This window comes from Apteryx rowi, unplaced genomic scaffold (genome assembly GCF_003343035.1).
Source record: "Apteryx rowi isolate R43461 unplaced genomic scaffold, aptRow1 scaffold_373, whole genome shotgun sequence".
Classification (NCBI taxonomy): Eukaryota; Metazoa; Chordata; class Aves; order Apterygiformes; family Apterygidae; genus Apteryx; species Apteryx rowi.
This window is the reverse complement of record NW_020450230.1, coordinates 348,415-368,149: the sequence shown is the minus strand read 5'-3', so window position 1 is coordinate 368,149 and position 19,735 is coordinate 348,415. Positions and strand designations below refer to the sequence as shown.

General features: G+C 35.5%; 1 protein-coding gene across 1 annotated transcript in view; it reads left to right on the top strand.

Annotated features, from left to right (window-relative positions):
• LOC112969900 (dystrophin) overlaps positions 1-19,735 on the top strand; it is a gene marked incomplete at its 3' end in the record, with an annotated part of 817,409 nt that overhangs the window by 467,023 nt on the left and 330,651 nt on the right. Inside the window, exon 40 of the mRNA XM_026073700.1 lies at positions 11,250-11,425. Coding sequence (XP_025929485.1) covers positions 11,250-11,425 — 176 coding nt within the window. The remainder of the gene's footprint in view (positions 1-11,249; positions 11,426-19,735) is intronic.

Sequence of the window (19,735 nt, the reverse complement as noted above, 5' to 3'; positions counted from 1 at the left end):
AGAGTATACCATTTTTCTTATCTTTTGCATTGCTTGTTCAATTATAGCTTTGCAGAGCACGTCAAATATCTAAATATTGTAAATATCAAAAAGTTATAGATCAAGCATGGTATCATGTCAAGCCATAGGCCCAACTTTGTCCTATTATGTGTAATGTAACTGGAAAAGTTGTTTGTTAGAGGCATGCTGTTACATTTTGCTGCTACATCGCCATAGAAACTCATGTATTTGAGTGGCATAGACGTGCTCCAAACTCAGTGAGTAGGTTTTTGGGCTTGCAGTTTAATTTTCTGTGCTAAACCTGAAGCATTATAGTTGGTATGTATTAGCAATGGAAGTTTTGCAGAAAAATCTCTCCCCGCAATATTTCTCAATCAGTTCTGAAATTAAAGTGAATTAATATACCAATAAGTAGCAATTTTGCAATTTGGGTTAGAAACACAAAATAGACCTCTAATCGTGTACTTTACAGTTTAATACTGAAATGAATTTCTTCACAATTTCTTGTCACTTTGAAGGGGAATGTGAAATGCAAGTTTAAAGGAAAGGGCCCAGTTCTTAAATTATGTCCCACTGAATATAATGGGAAGACGATGCCAATATTTTTTCAGTTCCATGGTGAATATCTTTCTTAAATCATAAGCAATTAGTTGGATTGTAAAAGTCAGCATTTGAAGACAATGCTGTTTATCTAAATATCTGTTAATAAAATGACTAAATCACCAAAGTCAGTGTTAGTCTGAACTAATATATATATATWTTTTTTCCGACGCTTCTAAGGCTCAGAGAATGTATTGTAACTTCTAGTGCAGGCAAGGAAAAGGGAAAACGAAGACAAAAATGTAATGCAGAGGTTTTCTGAATGTCTTGGGGCAGAGGTAGAAAGGAGCTTATATAACCTTAGTTACTGAGCTAACTTACTTACTAAGCTATTACATTCAGAAGATTTTGAAGAGCTGGTTATCAGGTAATTCCAAAGTCTAAGTTGGATCACTTTAAAGAACAAGGAAATTAAGACAAAGTTCGTTAATGTCTTTGAATTAGGTTCATTACAGTAGGTATATMTTAGGGAACATTTCAGTTCACAAGCCTTGAATTCCTCTTTACTGTCTTACCCCGTGTGGGTTTAAAAGTATGAGAAACTTCCATTAGAGGAGGACAAATTTAGGTTAATTTATTTTTATTACMGTGAACAGGGAATCAAACAAAACCTTTTCTGATGCTTCCATAAACCTGATTGCTGTGCTGGTGAAATTCATAGTAACAAGTCCTAGCTGCCTCTCAAGAGCTAATTTTGAAGGAGAATTCAATACATTTGGAGTTCCAGCTGGTATCAGGGCAGGCAGCAGTGACAACAGCCTGGAATTCAGTGAGATGAAGTCTAAAGATACTAAGATATTAAAGGGTTACTGTTGTTTTGAAGGGCAGCAGGCTAGGCTAAAGAACTCGTRTATGAAAAATACAAGAATTGTGGCCATCATGCCTTGCCTTATGAAGAGCGGATTTGTCATCCTTTCTAGAAGGGAGATGAGCTGTCAAGGGGTAAAGTCTGGAAGAAATTAAAACTTTTAAACACCTCTGGGACTCTTTCTGACTAGCAGTTTTTAGCAGAGTTTGGGAAATTGTGCTTTTCCCTTTATTTTGTTTAAATGTTGTACAATTGCAGAGTTGCATTGTACCCACATTTCTTTGTGTATAATAGCAGCCTGGGTGGTCAGCAATGCATTGGGGCAGGACTGGACCTTGTCTGTTCTGATAGTACAGCCTTAAAATCTAGACAAAATATGCGAAGCAGGACTGAATAGCAGTTTCTTAAGTCTGTCCGACTAAGCAGTTTGTCCGTACCAGCTCAAGCAAAAATTGATATTTTCATAATAATAATTAAAATAATAAAATGTTTTTGGCTCATTTTATAAACTATTGATTACACTACAAATCATTCTATTAACAATTTTAGTCAAATAAATCATCAGTGAAATTTTCCTCTTATTTTATGGTACTTATCCTTTGCTCAGAAAAGAGATCTGCAGCAATTTTCTTTTCCTCTGATTTCTCATGCATGGTTGATGTACAAACAGTACGACTGGCAAAACGGACCCAGTCCTGCTTTGCAAGTAGAATTCGACCAGAGCCTTTCATCAATTCTTTCAAATGCCATTCTTTCCACAGAGGTGATAATACTATTTGAACCATAATAACCCCTTTAATACCTGGTAAGAAGAGAACACTTTGTTTTAACTCCTTAGCAAGCATTGTCTTCAGTTTTTCTATTTATCCTGCTTTCTGTTATTATTTTCTAATTATTAAATTCCATTTAATAATTCATAATAGTAACATAATAGCAAAGATAATAATGCACACATAATAAGAAAGAATGTATAGCTACTTATAACAAAATAACTAGGACAACAACATACACTTTTTGTTGTTAGTTTAATCCTAAAAAAGTGCCAATAATGTGTCTCCGGATTAAATCAGTATGATTTAACTGCCTGGAAAATTAATTTCTTCCTTATTTTTAATAGAATCTTGAATAGACGTGCATATAGTTAATAGATAAATTCATTATCCATTAACAAAATGCTGGCAAGCATTGTGGTAACCAAATGCTAGCAAATTGTAGTGGGGATAGTTTTCCATCTAAGGTCTACATAGTTCTCCGATTTATATTGCTGCATCTGTGTAGACACTCTTGTGCCAACCTTATGCTTTTATACAATTTAAGGCAGAAAAGAGATTTATGTAAATGACTGAAGAATAGCACATTAATGTCAAATTCAAGACTAGAGATTTCTAAAACCAGTGCGTAGTACATTCATGTGGTTTTATGATCTGAAGCTTATATCCTAAATTAAGGAAAGGCAATATGATATTTTTTATTAAAGAATATTGTGCCAGCAAGTGCCTCTGACAGAAATTAGAACCTTGATTGTGTTATTTCATCATGTTGTTATAGGGCTTTTCCAAAACGATGMATTATTGTTGAGCACATTTGTCTGCTACAATAAAAAGAGGAAGGCGTTGGTTAGACTCCTAGTAGAATGGTTTCTGATTAAGTTTAACAGTGAAATGTTGTTTCCTTCCGTGCCAACAGCAAATGAGGTTGCAGAAAGATTTGCATAACAAATAAAGAGAAATCGTGACATTCTGTTGCCTACTTAGGTAAGTGGGTAAGGACTTGGACCACTGAAAATGTTTGCTTAATTTACATAATTTGGGAAGTGAGTCTCAGCAATCAAATTGGTTCACTCCAAATCACTCAATTCTTCTTTTTTACCATTTTAACTAGCACCAGGAATCTGTCTCAACCTATATATATATATATTTTTTTTGTCATATTGCCTGATCAGTTATCACTTACAAGCATTGTGAAAGGCTTGAGAATAAAAGATGGCACGAGGATATGGTGGTATAACATATTTTGTGTGAAATTGGGTGGCAAATTCTTTAATTAATTAGATACATTATTGTTCTTTCCCTACAAAAAGGTTAAATGGAATTTTTTGGACAAAATTAATGGAAAGTATAACTAACTTCATGATGTTGATGTCTGTAGAATAAGTAAAAGTGTAGTGATATTATCACAACATAAATACTGAACTGTTTATTAAATAGTGATTGAAAGAACAAACAAACTCCTGATGTTTCACATTGAAAATTTCTATGAAACTGACTTACCGTAACCTTTTATGATTATGTAGGTAATACTGTTTGATACAGGTTTGGATTGAACAAAATAGGTTTTTGTTAGTTTTATTGTTTGTTCTTGACAAAATTAACGTTACTGTCAGCTGTCTAAACCCAGAAGGCACAGTCATATCTTTAAAGGGAGAATGAAATTTTTTTGAGGAATCATTATAAGTGTATTGTTCAGGTCTACTGTGTTAGTTAAGGTAAAATACTAAGACTGCGTCAATAGTGATACACTACTGCATTTCAAATTCGTGTGTGTTACAAGGTGATCCACAAAGAACCAGCCTACTGCATACAAAGTATAGGCATCTTTAGGTACCCACCTCGTGCAGCCTGAGACATACAGATATCTCCAAGGTCTGTGCGTGTAGTTGTGTAGAAATCTGTATGGCCTAACTCTTAGATGTCAGTAACCTGAGCATCTTTGTGGGTGCTTTTAACAATCTGACTTCAAAGCATAAATTGACCATCTGCAGTCAGGGGAAAGTCTGAGCTTTTGGCTCCTTGAATCATGCAGTCTCATACAATTAAATGCATTCTGGAAAGGAGATTAGAGAGGAAAAAGAGTTAGTGGCATAATTATGAAAGCAAACTTGCAGGGACAGAAGTCCGTAAGCACAAGCATGATATCCCCAGAAACCAACACGCTTACCTATGGTTAGTTACCTATAGCAAGTCAGCGAGGAGGGCCGGCTCTAGGAACTCCATTGCTTTAGCTTTTATTGACCTTTGGCTGGAATGGGGGGCAGGCAAACCACAGGACTGATTAGAAGAGGGTGGAAAAAAAAAGAATAAGAAGTAAAATGGCAACAAGTAGTAAAAGCACTGAAAAATTCAAGTGGAAATAATGAAAGGAAAAGCAACAGGGGAAGGAAGTAAAAGAAGGGGAGAAAGAAAAATGTATTTTAGTGATAACTTTCTTTTTCTCTTTTAAGAGATTCCCATGTCATACTTATGGTACGAACTGAAAGCCCTTGCCAAGATGATACTGTGCCTGTAGATTTAGGTTCTCTTAGACCTTTAGTTTTCTGAGGAAAGCAACATGTTATGTAATCAGAAATTATTTTCCAATGCATGACAGTATTGCTAACAACTTTGTTGATTCTGTCACAAGCAGTTGCTGTTTGTTTATTGTGATTCACTATAATGCATATTTGTCTCATGTACAGCTTTACAAGTCGCATAACTATTAATATTGATGCAGAAACCTCTGAATGTTTGGAGGTACAGTTGAGATTAATGTCCTACATACATTATGGAGGTTGGAAGTAATGCAGAAAGTGTCATTTAAGGAAACTTCCTTGGGAGTTTTCTATGACTTTTTCATTTTTCTCATTTCCTTTCTTCAAATTGATCCAAAAATATAGTAAAGTGATTGCTCTTGTGTTATCACTAAAGAGTTGCTTCTAGGACCAGAGAATACAAGTGAGAACAGAAGTGAAAAACACTAGTGTATTAGGTCAGACTTTTCAAATCGATTATGGGCCAAGTTCCCTGTTACTGCAGGAACAGCCCTGTTGACTTCAGTGAGGCTTTTGCCCCATGTTTACCCCATATTATTTTTTTGCTTCTATTCCACTTTGAAATTTTCTGTAATAGTGTGAATACTTTCTCATTTTATGTAAATCTGTTTGCTAATCATTTGCAAATAAGCAGAAATTAATTGAATGCCTATGAATAAAAGGAGCATCATATGAATGTCTTGGCAGTTTTAAGTTACCGTGCTAAATTAGTTGAGGTCATTATCAAAGTGTAAAACCATGTGTACGAGAGGTAAAAGTCCTTTAATATTCTGGGTTTGCATTTTTTTAGTCTGATACAGTATTTAAACCTTACTGTAATAATGTGTCATTTACCATTTACTTATGCTTGGAAGACACAAGAAAGAAAAATCAAAGTGATGGGAACCTATATTACCATCTCTTTTTCGTAGTAGCAAATAATGCTAGGTAAATATCAGACTCTGCTGTGTAATATTTCGAAAACACAAAGTGCCTACACTTTCTCCCATCCACCCAAAACTGTGATTAGCTCTGTGCATACATATGATGAGGTCTAGTCTTTTCTGGGCTGTTTTTTTTTTTTAATATTATATAACATCTCATCTTTTCTAGTTAAGTGTGTTTGCTTACTATATTCATGAAGCGATTAGAAACAGTATAATTGCAAGTATAAGTATCTGAGATAGCCTTGTAAGTATGCTATGAATCCAAAGGGCAATGTGGCCTTTTGCTGTGCCATTTCTGCATGAAGGAGTGAAATACTGAGTGAAACTACAGGAAGCAGATGCCATGTCAATATTCCTTCTGCAGCACCACCTCCTGTAAGATCGAGAGGCGATCCCTTGTATGAGCTCTCTTCCAAGCACCTTAGCCTCATGCAGATGTGTTGGAAAGATAAAGAGGGAATAAGGAACTGTAGTTGTAGATAAGTTTTAGTCACTGAGTGTAAGTTGTGAAAAGTGTGTTTGTGGTTCACAACTTGGGGATGAGTGTGTAAAAACATGAATTTCAGCACAGCAGTTCAAATCACTTTTGTCCACTTTATCCAAAAGACGTTTTAAAAAGCTAAATATCTTAATGGATTGCTATGCTGTATGTGGTATCCACTATCAAGAATAAGCTGCTTTTTTCCTAAACTATGGAATCTAGACAAACTTGATCAGCATATGTTCTTCCGCTTGATCATGTGAAGGGTGTGAAGTATGTAGAGCACTTTGGAAAAAAGAATCTGAGTAAATCTCAGGTAAAGCGCACAAATTCAGTTCTCTCTGGTGATCTGAAATGCAGGTGGCCAGAAGCGTCCTCTCATGACCTGATGGAAGTTCACACTTCTCCTTTGTATACATCCTGCACAAGGCAAATAGTGTTCCTATTTCTGTAGGAGGGATTCTGTGGGAGGTTCATGGATACCTTTACCACTGAGCTGTTTTCTTCTTTCACTTTGTGAGAAAGACCTATTACATAATATGTCACAGAATAAATCAGAAGATTCCCTTGGTTAATTTTGTCTCAACTGAAATAAGTGTGGAAATCATTTAATAGCTGCCAGATAATTTTTTGTGTGTGCTGGGGAGGGAGAGAAACTAATTAAAGATGCTGTGAACTCAGAAAAAGAGCTCGATGACATTATTTAAAGAGGCTTTTAATTAGCATTTTGGTTTACAATAATATACTGAATGGTGATTATTTCTCTCATTTTAGAAAAAGATCACCCCTTGTTTCTACAAATTTTAGTTCTAAAAGCTTTGGAATACAAGAAGTAGAATTTCCCTGTCTTGGTCTATGTTTGTACTGTTCCAGATAAACAGGCCTGCTATATATATGTAGAAGCTTTTTGTTCTTGGTTAGTTTTTCAAAAAGTGGTATGGATCTTACATTCATATAGGTGCATGCAAAAACACAATTGTTTCAGGTGGTTCACTGGAGATAAGCCACTTTGTGTAATATATTTCTCTTCAGACTGTATACATCTCACTGTTATGATTTACTTGTGTAATGTTCTCTACTGCAGAATGCAAAGGCTCTAGAATTAAAATCCATGTGAAATATTGTATATATGTACAAAAACTAGATATTCATTTTAAGCTGGGCATTACCCAAACTGAGGTGTGTACTGTGAAGACCAATAACTTTTCAGCCTCACAATGATAGAGAATATTTGCATTTAGGCAAACTACCTGACCAGTACTGGTATTCCTAATAGCAAATCTCAYACCTGAAAATAACAGCCAAAGGTTGGACCATCTGTTGTTTCATTAACATGCATCCTCATTACCATGGAAAGACAAGAAGATCTGATACGTCAAAGAAAGCAAAGTAAGAAGCTTTTAGGAGTCCCTGGGTCTTAGAAGATCTTGCAGTTTCTTCCACAGTGCTGTCTTAAAATCTTACGTGTTCCACAGGCAAAGCAAAGTGGGACACTTTGGGCCAGGAATATCTTTGAGGCTGCATGACTGGACTATAGCACAGCATCCAACAGAAAATATTTTCTGATTTGAAAGTGCTAACCTCCTCTGCCTATCAAAACATAGTAAAACAGGAAGGCACTGCATGGAATGGATTGATTTGGGGGCATAAGGCAATAGAAGGGAGTCAACTGAATTCGTAAGACTGAAAGTAAATTAGACAATTCCTCATAAATGGGAAATATATTGTATTTTTTGAGATCTAATTGAACTTCCATGTATGCTATGAAATCTTGAAAAAGGAGAGTTCTTTGGAAAAATATTGTGTGGCTATTCACATAACTGAACTTCAGGCACCTTCTATGAATGCATCTATTAACAGATTGATCTCTATAACCTTCCTTGTGGTAATCTTAGAAGATAAATAAGATCCTCCATAAGGTGGTCCAGAGGAGAACCTGAAGTTTCATGCCATGAATTTTATCGAGAGAAGTCTACCTCTTTCCATCTCATTTAGTGTCCTTTAGTCATTTAGTGACTGTTCCTGTAGCAACTATTCTTCCCTCAAATCAATGAAAAAGTCTGTGTGAGTCTGTGTGAGAAGAGAGCTTAATTTCTTCCCATGTCTCTCATTTACCTACATAAATATGTAGTTCAACACCACTGGCCATTCTACTTAAAAAGGATTTAAAAAAATAGTTAAGTCTGTAAGGCCATGACTGGTCATTAGTTTATACAGTTGGAGCCACTTGAAGGTATTTGTGCCCTTAGGTCTTCTATGCTAAGGAGCTGGGCATAGGAAACATAAATGAGCCCTTCGTTTTTCTTTTGACTCTGGGCCTGTTACTATGTACTTGATTTAGATGAATAAACAAATGAGTTTCAAGTTCAGATGTTTCGTGGAAACTGCCATGAACTAGAAAGCTTGTAATGTTTTAAATACTTAAGTAATTTGTTTGTCATTACAGTACTAGTGATCTTAATTAATTTATGTAGCAGTAATTTGAAGTTAAAGGAAAATCATTTTAAAAGATTTCTAGTATGCCAATAACCAGGTATTTGTATTTAAAGTTGGAAGACCATAACTGATTTGAAAAAAGTTGCTATTTTTTAAAGGAAGTGCAAGATAGTTCATAGCAGCAGAGGAAAGCTGCTGCCAGAAGCAGATAGCTTGCCTTTGTATGTTCTCGCCAATAGGTAGGTAACAGGTACTCTACATACGCCAGTATAGCAGAGGAAGATGTCCTGCTATGTAATATTTATTTCTACTGAGCTACAGTCTTCTCCGGGCAAAAAGTTTAAAATCTATTCTAAAGAAATGAATTTGGCCTTTTTTTGTTTTTCTGGAATTGTCCTTTCCTATGTAGCGATTTTGTTCTTTCTTGATTATGAAGTCTTCTTGGACCTCCAAATCATAATAAGCACCAATTTCTGATTTTTGTTTTGATAAATTTATCAAATGATCTGTCTTACCATTTGCATCATATGTTCATAATATTTTATTTCATGTCTAATAAAGTCCTGTACTTAATTATGTAAAATGCTATACAAAGGAAAATGTAAACCATTCACAAATATTCACACATAGATCTTTCAGATATTTTAGTGATACAGTTATTTATAGCTTCAGAGAATTTATGCAAAGAGAGACAGAAAAACGCATGGTTGTAGATTATGGTATCATATCGCATAAGCAAAATGAAAGATACAAGAATAGTTTATATTCTTATATCCAAAATTTAATTCACTGGCAAAGGCCAATTCAGAAGCCTCCAGTAATGTTAATTAACATTTTTTGCTCACTTTACTTGATTTTTTTTAATTCCACAGTGGAATTCTACCATGTGAAGAACTATATCTCTGTAACAAATATAAATTGGAGAACCCCCAAATTTAATTCTGCTTTTCCCAGCGTTGTACCACCTAGAATATAAGTCAGTATGCAGACTACTGCAGCATTATACTTGTCACTCTGCTACTCTTTTATTCTGAAACTATGGGACGCAAAAATAGTTTGGAAAAAATAGAATAATAATTTTTACTGAGGGGTAGCACATACCAGAATGATTTTCACAGTTATCTTTTACAGCAACATAATTGAATTGCAACAAAACCAAGCAGAATGGATAATGGGAATAAGCTTAGGCTCGGCTGCGACTCCTGTGCAGGACTGTGGGTCGATGCGTCGGGGGCTGGCTGGCGTTCGCCTCTGTGCTCCAGGGTCTCCTGCCGTTGGTGCTCAAGCTGTCTGTCCAAAATCTGTGCAAAAGTGGGCTAGGGCATGCAACTGAGTTTCAGCAGTTTAATGAGTTAGCAGTTGTCAGCTGAGGTGTGGTCATGTTAAAACATGTTAACTTCCACTGTGGTTTACTTTGTGGACTTTAATCATGGTCTCCTGCCTGAAGAGCTTAATAGACAGATTATATAAAAAATACAAGAACCATTGTTATGTTTGTCTTTTGCATTTCTGGAAAGCTGTGTTCTGCCGATTTGGACCAATTCTTAGGCAAATTTAGTTTAATGTTTATATACGGTTTTACTAACTTCTCCTGTAATTTATATTATATATTTAGGAATGGAAAACAAGCATATAGCGTCATTCCAGAGTATGATATACTAAAATATTTTTTTCTTCCAGAAAAAAAGATGATAAAAAGATTCAGCATTTTGCTTGAAAGCTCTTGTATGTAGATATGATTCAATATACTTCCTGAAATTCTGAAACCTATCAAGAATATGAATCCCAGAGTGCAGATTGTTGAAATTATTTCAGTTTGTGCTTATTTTAGCAGTAAACTGTTGAAAATGATTTTACACTTCCCTGCTTGTACACTTTAAGGAATATACAAGGCAAAAATTACTCATGCTCTACTAATTACTAAGAATATGAAATGATTGCTATCATTTATGAATATGAACTTTTTTTGACCAGTTATACAATGTTCAATTCTAAGCTACAGATTCAGAGCTGTGTTGTTTTTAAAAATGAATTAAGGGAACAACCTGCATGATAGTGTTTTAATGATAAAAGGTGTATAAAATGTATCCTAATGTATTTAGTAAAAATTAACAGTCCATCTTGGTAACTTTTTTGTAGTTCTGCATTTTATATTGTGTAAGTAGAAACAATGTAAGTAATACTTTTCCTTAGCAGTTCAATTTCCCGAAGCATAAGGGAATGGTTTATCAAGCTTCTCACAACTGGAGACAAGTGTATTCTGTAAAGGAATTTGGAAAAGTACTTCAAACAGTCTGTGTTTTCTTGACATCGCTTATTTATATTTATAGCCAGTAGGAACTCCAAACACTGCACTTGCAAATTTTACAATACCTCATAAGCTATTGAACACAGTGCAGAAATAAATTTGTTCACAAGGTTTTTTACTAATCTATCTGCAGAATTTTACTGTAATGATTTCTAGCACACAAGAATACAGGAAAAAGAAAAGCTGTAGAGATGGACTGAAAGATACATGTCATAAAAACATAAAATACGTCTTTCTGTCTATTTGCCTTGGGATTTATGCATTTGGAATTCAGAGGAGAGCAAAATCTTTCACCTCCTTCCATCTGGCCAGTATGTGATGAAGCGTTTTGTTTCATGCTTGACATTTTTTATGAATATGTGTATGCGTTGGGTATTTTGCAGGAACTTCAGGATGGCATTGGGCGACAGCAAACTGTTGTCAAAACACTAAATGTAACTGGTGAAGAGATTATTGAGCAGTCATCAAGAGCAGATGCTAGTGTGCTGAAGGAACAACTGGAAAGCTTGAATACCCGGTGGCAGGAGCTTTGCAGACAGCTGGTAGAGAAAAAAAAGAGGTAGGTTAAGAGGGAGCAAAAATATTGTGAAATTATTTTTAGTTCTCTTAGATTTGCTTCTGACTGAAAAATGAAAAGGAACTCCCTTAACTTCTGCAGTTTTTTAAAATATTCATAATGAATTACAAGTAATTAAATTTCACTTCCTCAGTCGTCTGTTTAATTCTTTTCTACCTATTTCTGTCCATGACTACCACTCCCTTCCATACTCTGTGTTTTTATAATTCCACTGCTAATGTTTAAAAGATAAACAAGTGTACATTATTTCTTGATAAAAATAGAACAGATTGGAGCTCCATTTATATAATTTACAGTTGATTTAGCATTTTTAAATAATTTCCTATTTGATAATATGTCATTAGAATATATATCTGTGATTTTAACAATACCTTAGCTAATTGATACATTTAATCGTAATCTAGTTCACTTCTCATATTGATGCTGTTAATATCTGCATTTCATTCAAGTTGGATGAAAAGAATGAATTAGTTAATGCAATGTTATTTATAATCACTTTCAGATCAACTTGCTTTTCTCCTGTAGTCACAGATAACTACAGCATTTGAGCTACAAATAATACAGCAATGGCTTGATTCCTTTAAAAAGAGAATTTTCAATAGAAAAAAATGAAATATTTTTGTTGCTTTTTATATTACATTTTATAAAAGTCTGTTTTCTAAAACTAAATGCGAGGTCTAAGTTGACCTGACATTCTGTTTTAAAGTATAGTCACTGGCAAAGCTTTCTTCATGCGTGTTTTTTAAAAAAACAGGATATCCTTTATAGAGGTACATTAATGAGTGTGAGAGTAGGGTGCAACAGTTTTGTTACTTTAGGTTTCTCAATGTGACATTAAATGTCTGCCATTTTTTTAGTTGAGAGCTGTAGAGGGCAAAAGCTGTGAAAATGTTTGCTGGTGTGGTAGGGCAGGTTATTGTTGAGTTTAATTATCATTAAGCTTTCACTTGGAACGCATTAAAATAAGAAGATGCAGCAAGTAAGCTACAGCGATCAGAAGCTACAGCGGTGGCTTTGAATGTTTTCCTGCTGCATTTCCAGGTGTTGATGGTAATGTTGCTTGTTACACAAGGGAGACCTTGGCCTTTATTTATTGCACTAAAAGCTGTTTTTTTGTACAATTGAAACCCACCTGTGTTTCCAAGCCTTAGCTTCTTACATAAGTGCTAACACTTAGAAAACAATAACATCGTTTTAATAGCCCTGTAAGCTGCTGCAGCAACACATAAGAGAAAGATTGGTGGTTGCGCTTTATCTGAGAATATGAAATCTGTCCCAGTTTTGGTCAACATCAGTGTTGTACTTACCCTGATTTATCAACAGAAATGTGTATCTGAATGCTATTTTGGCTCAATGCAATATTAGCAGTATGTGGAATTTCTTGGCACGTTCTCTATTTTAAGGAAGCCTAGGATCTGTTAAATGGGAATAATTCAGTTAGATTCYGTAGATGAAGAATCTTAAATAAACCCTCATATGCACATTTTTGGCTTGTTTGGTTTGTTGGCTGGTTTGTTTGTTTTCCTCTGGAATGACAGCTTGGGTAATTCTGAGTACAGAGTAACCTAGAGACCTAGGTTGGTGAACTCTGGATGAAAAATGCATYGCTACAAAGTTAATACAGATAGTGCTGTATTAAACTAATATAAATACTAGTAATGTWTTGTAGTGAGACCCCTATATGTCTGAACTGAGGAGTTTATATTTCTTTCATTGTCTGGTCTTCTTGGCTATGTCAGAGTGGTGGGACCCAGGAACATGTTCTCCTCCCAGATCCAGAAAATGCATCTGCCCTCATGTTAGGTGCTGCCTGAGATGAGATCCCAGTACCTGCTTTTTCTTCCCTTCCTCATCTTTTCAGCCCCACAGGCTGGATTTTCGAAGGAAAGAAACTTTCTTCTGGAGATGAGAAGTCTGAGGAAGGATATGACCAAGGTGTACAAAATCATGAAAGTGGTGGAATTGCTGAATGTGGAATTGTTATTCACCAAATTTCTCAATAACAGAATTCCAAATTTCTCAATAACAGAATTAAAGGCTACTTGTTGGAACTATAGAAGACTGTGAAACCAACTTAAAAAGTACTTTTTTACATTGTGGTTACTGAATGTTTGGGTTTTCTGACCACAAAGGGCTATGGAGGAGGGCATTGTAACTCAGACCTCTAACATCCTTAGTCTAGTGGTTGTGTATTCTGGGGGAGTATGAGGTGAATGGACTGAAGAAAGTGGCCAGTCTTCTGTGCTCTTCTTAAATATATCTTGTATTACCACTGTTGGAGGCAAATCACTGGGCTAGATTTCCTGACACACTCAAGCATTTTTCATGTTCTGATTATGTTCCTAGGGAGAAAATAATTTTGCAGATTACTTTCTTCAGTTCTCCTGAGGATGCACTCTTAAATGGCCTATTCTTTATTCTGTGTGAGAACATAGTATTATCACTGTATTGATAAAGAACACTAAATTCAAAATATTTTCTGCAAACTTCATGAACCTTCTAGTTGGTTGACTTGAAAAAGGAAGATTTGATATAATTCCAAGAGTTTCATGTTCATCCATTTCCCATTAAACATTTGAAATAAATATTAAACAATCTATAATAAAAACTGTAAAACTGATTAATAACATAGAATTCTATAAATAACTGAAACTGATTGTAGATTCACTAGACACTGATGTTGTTAATCTTAGTGGTAGTCTGGCAGATTTAATGAATGCTAATAATTTGGACCATCAAAGTCCCACACTCAAAAAACCCATGAACCAACTTTCAGAACAATGTGAGGCTCCTATGCTGCTCTTCAATAAAAAGAAGGTAGTTTTTAAGTTTTACAGACTCATGCTGAGCCCAGGCAAAGCACAGACTTCAGGCCGGCTATTTGAATCTCCTTTCTTTGGTACTGAAGATCTAGAAGTCATGTTTGAGTTATGGTGGTATAAGATGTTATCTTTCAGTTGGCTTCACCAGAGTTTCAAGGCTGTAGAAGTTTGAATTCAGTGTTTAATGTTTCAGTATCTTGTAGTCTAATCCATCCAGCTAAGAATTAGATGAGAATGTAATTTTAGCACATCTAAAGCTTTTATCCTACTGCAAACTTTGGAATAGACCAGGCTGTTGAACAGGGGCAAACTTGATTGAAAGATTGATACACTGATAGTTAGAGAATTTGGAATTTCATTGAATTCTTATTGGCACTTTGTTGTAAGCTGCATATTTTGGAGAAGTTTGAGTATTTACTTGGTAAAAGTGTTACTCAAAAAAAAAAGGGAGATTTTGTAGACTGAGGGAAGACACAATGACCCTTTCAATGGACTGCTACTAATCCCAGAGAAAAGGGGGGAAACAATTACTTCTGTTTCTTCCTCTTAATACTCCAGAAATCATTTTGACTACAAAATCTTGTAAACTGCACCGTCAGAAGATCTTTCAGCCTTTTTGTTCCCTGATGTTCAAGACCACGAGCCACAGGCCACATTAGGCTGTGCACATGTGTGTTGAGTCATGCCATAGGGACACTTGAGTTTCRGATGCCATCAGGGCACTTGTTGACTCTCAGGTGCTGGCATGGGGGCAGCCACTGGGGCTGTGGCTGCAGCGTGGCGCTGCACCTCAACTCCTACAGCAGGACCACAAGTGCCAGGCAGAGCTAGTCAAGGGATCCTGTGTCAGGATGAGGAGCAACATCTCACATATGAGCTTCAATAAGGTGATGGCTCATAAATGAGTGTTTGACAGACTTGTGTAATGATGGTGTGGAGATTTGCTTGCTGGCTTTTGTATTTTCTTGTTGTTGTTGTTGAAAATTTTCTTTTGTAATTTTTGGCAACGTATGCCCAGAAATTAGATTTCTTAGCTGTTTAGGTAAAATTTTTTATTCATCACATTCTGACTTTTTTAAAATTAGGTTCTGTTGAACAGAAGAGAATTTTTCATTATTTTAGCTGGAAATATATTTGCACTTCTAATGAGCTTGAACCTGCAGACTGTCTATTCAGATCTCTATTCAAGTGAGTTTGAAGTAATTATGGAAAGAATGACAAAACAAAGGGTGTTTACTAGAATACTTTTGAATATATATATGTAATTTTTTTTCTGAATATAAAAACACAAGCCTTCCATTCTAAATCTAAAAAAATTGCTATAAAATAAATATACTCTTTTATATTTTTCATACTTTACATTCATTAAAGTATGYTTTTTTGCCACAATGTACTAGCTACCACTGCCTGAAAACTCTTTCACCTGAAAACTCAGTATATTGAAGGCTGTTGTTAATTTTTCATTGCAACTTAAAAGCTGGCTTAGAGATGAAGAAGTTTCATAACAATAAATGCTTTTTTCTTTCCAACATAAAAGAACAGTTATATATTGAATTTACTTTTTTTTAACTGTTCTGCAAACATATGGTAATGAGTATGTACATATTTCTTACAGTAATTCATTAGAAAAGTATCACTGTGGTATGAACTTACACTGTAGTGTTGTAGCTAAACTTCTTCCTGTTTGGTGTTCACACTTGGCTTCTCTAATGTTTCTGAGATATTTTGCTTTTTAATTATTTTGTTTAGAGGTCATTACCCAAATGAAACACATTTGCTTATTCTTTAGAAAAAGAAAGAAAATTCATTCTCTCTTAGTAAATATTTTCTCTAAATTGTCATGTTACTTTTTTGGTGGCGTCTTAAATTCTCTGTAACACTTATTAAATGCACCAAGGGGCATTGGGGAAATTAATCTCTAATCTTAGAAATACTATATATACAAAATCAACAGCTGACTGTAAAAAAAAAAGGCACAGAAACGTTATTGAAAGTGCAAAGCAGAAGATGAGTCACAAGCTAGTGCCAGTCTGCCCTACTTCTGTGACTGAGTATTTTCTGTCTCTAGCTGACACCTCTCAAATAAGTCCTGCCTCTCAGCGAGCGTGGAAGCCAGGGGCCTGCTGCCTGGGCTATCATTACTGAGGCGAAGGTGATCTCACAAGCACAAACAGCAGCAAGGCGCCTACATACAGCTGCTCGGGAACTGGGCAGAAGTGCCCTCGCAATATGCCTCAAGGCCACGCGCCTGCTCCTGGCCTGTGAGGTCCGGAGGCAGAAGTGACCTCACAAGAAGCATCGAGGCCGTGCGCCTGCTTCTGGCCCATCAGGGCCTGAGGCACAAGGGACCTCGCCAGCACAAGCAGCCGCAATATGCCTGCTGCTGGCTTTTCAAGGTACTGAGGCGCGAGTCCAGCATCGGTTGTGTGCAGTCGATGTGTTTCCCAAACAATCTACCAGTTGCTATGGTATTGGTATCATATATTGACAATGAGCTGCAGCGTGCATTTCATACTGTTTCTAGAAACTGTAACTGAAAATATAAACTTACTTGAAAAAGGCCAATAATGTTTATATAAATAATAACTAACCATTATAACTTACAATTAATGATAGTCAAAAATGTATCTAGCATATTCGATGGACTACCATAAGAATTTGGTACTCATTCCATTTTAATACTGTTAGGGAAACTAATTCCTAACCTTAGAAGTATCATATATACAAAATTCTATTAAGAAAGCTAATTTAAAGCCTTTACACCCTTTAATTTAATACTTAATTTAATACTTAATATTGAATACCTAATATTAATACATTAGCTTCAAAGAGTATAATGTATATAGAATTAATATAAACATCTTTCTTAGCTGTGCAATCAGAATAGTTGGCCGAGGGATTCTAATGAACTTAGAAATACAGACATAAAGCTGCAGTGTTTTAATGTGGGAAAAACAAAGTAACATTCCTGAGAATAACAGTCACATGGAGGAAGACCAACAGGGCAGGGAGTTTCAAGAACATATAACAGCAGTAAAAAAACAGCGTAATTTTGTACTATATGTGCAAATATGGCCATTAGGTAAAAATTCTTTTTCTAGAGGTCCAATAAAACCATGACTAGAATAAGTCTCCAGTTCACGGTAACAACTTATTAGGATTTAGACATAAGAGACATAATTTAAGAAAGGATAAATGTGGATTTGATACTTGGAGGTAGTGGAGGATATGGTAGAAGAAAAGATGAAAGAGGAGACTTTCCTAGGAATAATGAATTAGCTTAGCAAATGTTATCCAACTTGAAGTGGTGGTAGTGTCACCATTAAGAATACAATTAGATGAAGCAGTAGAAAATACGCTGTAGAGAGCAACTCTTCCTTGACAGAGGGTGAATACTGAGGACAATGGAACATTATAAAAGCTGGACAGGTGATTTAGTAAGTAAAACTTTTCCACTTGAGTTGACTCTGAACTACTTTCTCAATATGATGCAAGAGGATGCTTTATATCTGCAGTTACTGTTACAGGTGAATTTTAAAACTCAAGTCCTATGCAGTGTAGTTATGCAATCACTGCAAATGCAAAAAAGTGCTTTGTTCTTTCTTTCTGCAAAAATAGAGCTTTGGCTAACTTCTAGTTCAAGTACTAATTCTTTTTATCTAAAAACCCTTGAATTTTTTGCTGCATGTGAAATTCTGTACTTCTTTTCTATAGTTTGAGAATTTTCCATCAACTATGATGGGCTACATTTCAGGGTTAATGAAGTAAGTCGTTTGCTAACTGACAAACAGCTTAAAAGCTCTTTGGGATCTTAGGTGCAGCTTAAAAGGAAAAGGTAGTAATACATAACAGCGTGCAGGTCTGTGCTGGAGATGGATCTGCTTGGCTCCATAGGACCGATTCCTGAAATTACATCTGATTCCTTAGTCATCTGCTTAAAAAGCACCTCCAGCAAGATATACTCTCAGCTGCTTTCTCAGGAGCTGCACTGTCCATGTCTGGCTCAATTGGTGGTTCATACTCCTTATTTCTGCTTGCTTAGGCTCAGATTTGGAAGTCCATGCTCCATTCATAAATACTTACGTTAATTTGTCATTGCCACCATGAATTTAAACAGTTAGAAATTACATGCATCTATTGCTCCAAATGTAATTATGGTGATAGAAATCAGCTTGTTCAAAAGGTGCATGCATTCATTGAATTAAAACTTTTTATGTGATTAACTGGATCGGCTAATATAAAGAGTGCTTTATTTTTGTGGCTTGCATAATATGATACTTGTCGTGTGTTATTTATGATGGAAGTAATGTTCTAGCAGGCTAAGGGGAAATTGTGAAGTAAATTGTGAAGTGCACCTGCAGCTTACATAATTACAGTGGCCCTTTTGATTACTCTCCTGCATACTGTTCATGACTAGGGTAGAGAAACAAAGCTTTATGGAACATTTTTTTTGTCTGAATTCTGAAAAGCCTCTGTGCACGTATACATAAAGTAAGCATTTCTGAAAGAATTCTTGAAAAGCCTTAGGTTGAAAACATCCCAGATTACTGAGATAATAAAACTGAATCCTACTGATCAACATTTGAATTAGTCATCAAAGTAAAAACAGTAATCTTTGCTTCATGATTAGGAAAAGTTTTAAACGTTTCAAGGGTTGCGGTAGAATTCATACGGGTGATAAAACTGACAATGTACTTAAGATGAAAAAAGAGTCTTGCCAGTTGCTATCTGTGCTAAGAGACATGAAATCTTTTCAGTTTTTCTTTCATAAAGCTACACAGCTCAATAATTTTGCTCTCAGGAGGTTTGAATTGAACATCCTGTTTTTCTGTGCCAGAATTAACATATTTAAGATTTTATCTTGCTTGGTTTTATCTCTAGGGGTATCATCATATAGTGCCTTCACTGAGCTATGCACTTTACAAATGAGAATAACTGGTAGAAAACCAAAAAATAAAGCTGCTGCTGACAGCTTATATTCAGGGGAATCTGGTTTAGGAACAGTGGTTTTATTGCCTGAATTACAGTGTAACTCTGGCTAACTGATTCCCAGACTTCCATGTAATCAGGGCAGAGGGTAATGACTGAGGAAGCTGGCTCAAAAAGATGTGAAGTTATGCTTATGCTTTCAAGATTACAGGGAGATAGTTTTTCTTCTTCCTTCTAGTTCCAGTTCTTTTGTGTCTCAGCATAGATTAGCATCTGTCTCAGATTCACATAAATAAACGTTTTAGCTGGGTTTGGATAACCTGTTTTGGCTTGAGAAGAGCATTCTGGCCTGGATTTTGAAACCCTTATTCAAATGTTTAGTATTACCTCGATCTCCAAATACTTTTGAGATTTTAGACTATTTATGCAGTAAGATGGTATATGAGTAGTCTGTTTCTAGGTAAATTATGATCCTCTGTTTTGCTGTAAACAAGCTTTCTTATATGCAAAGTTTGAATTATTGTTTAAATTTGAATTAAAT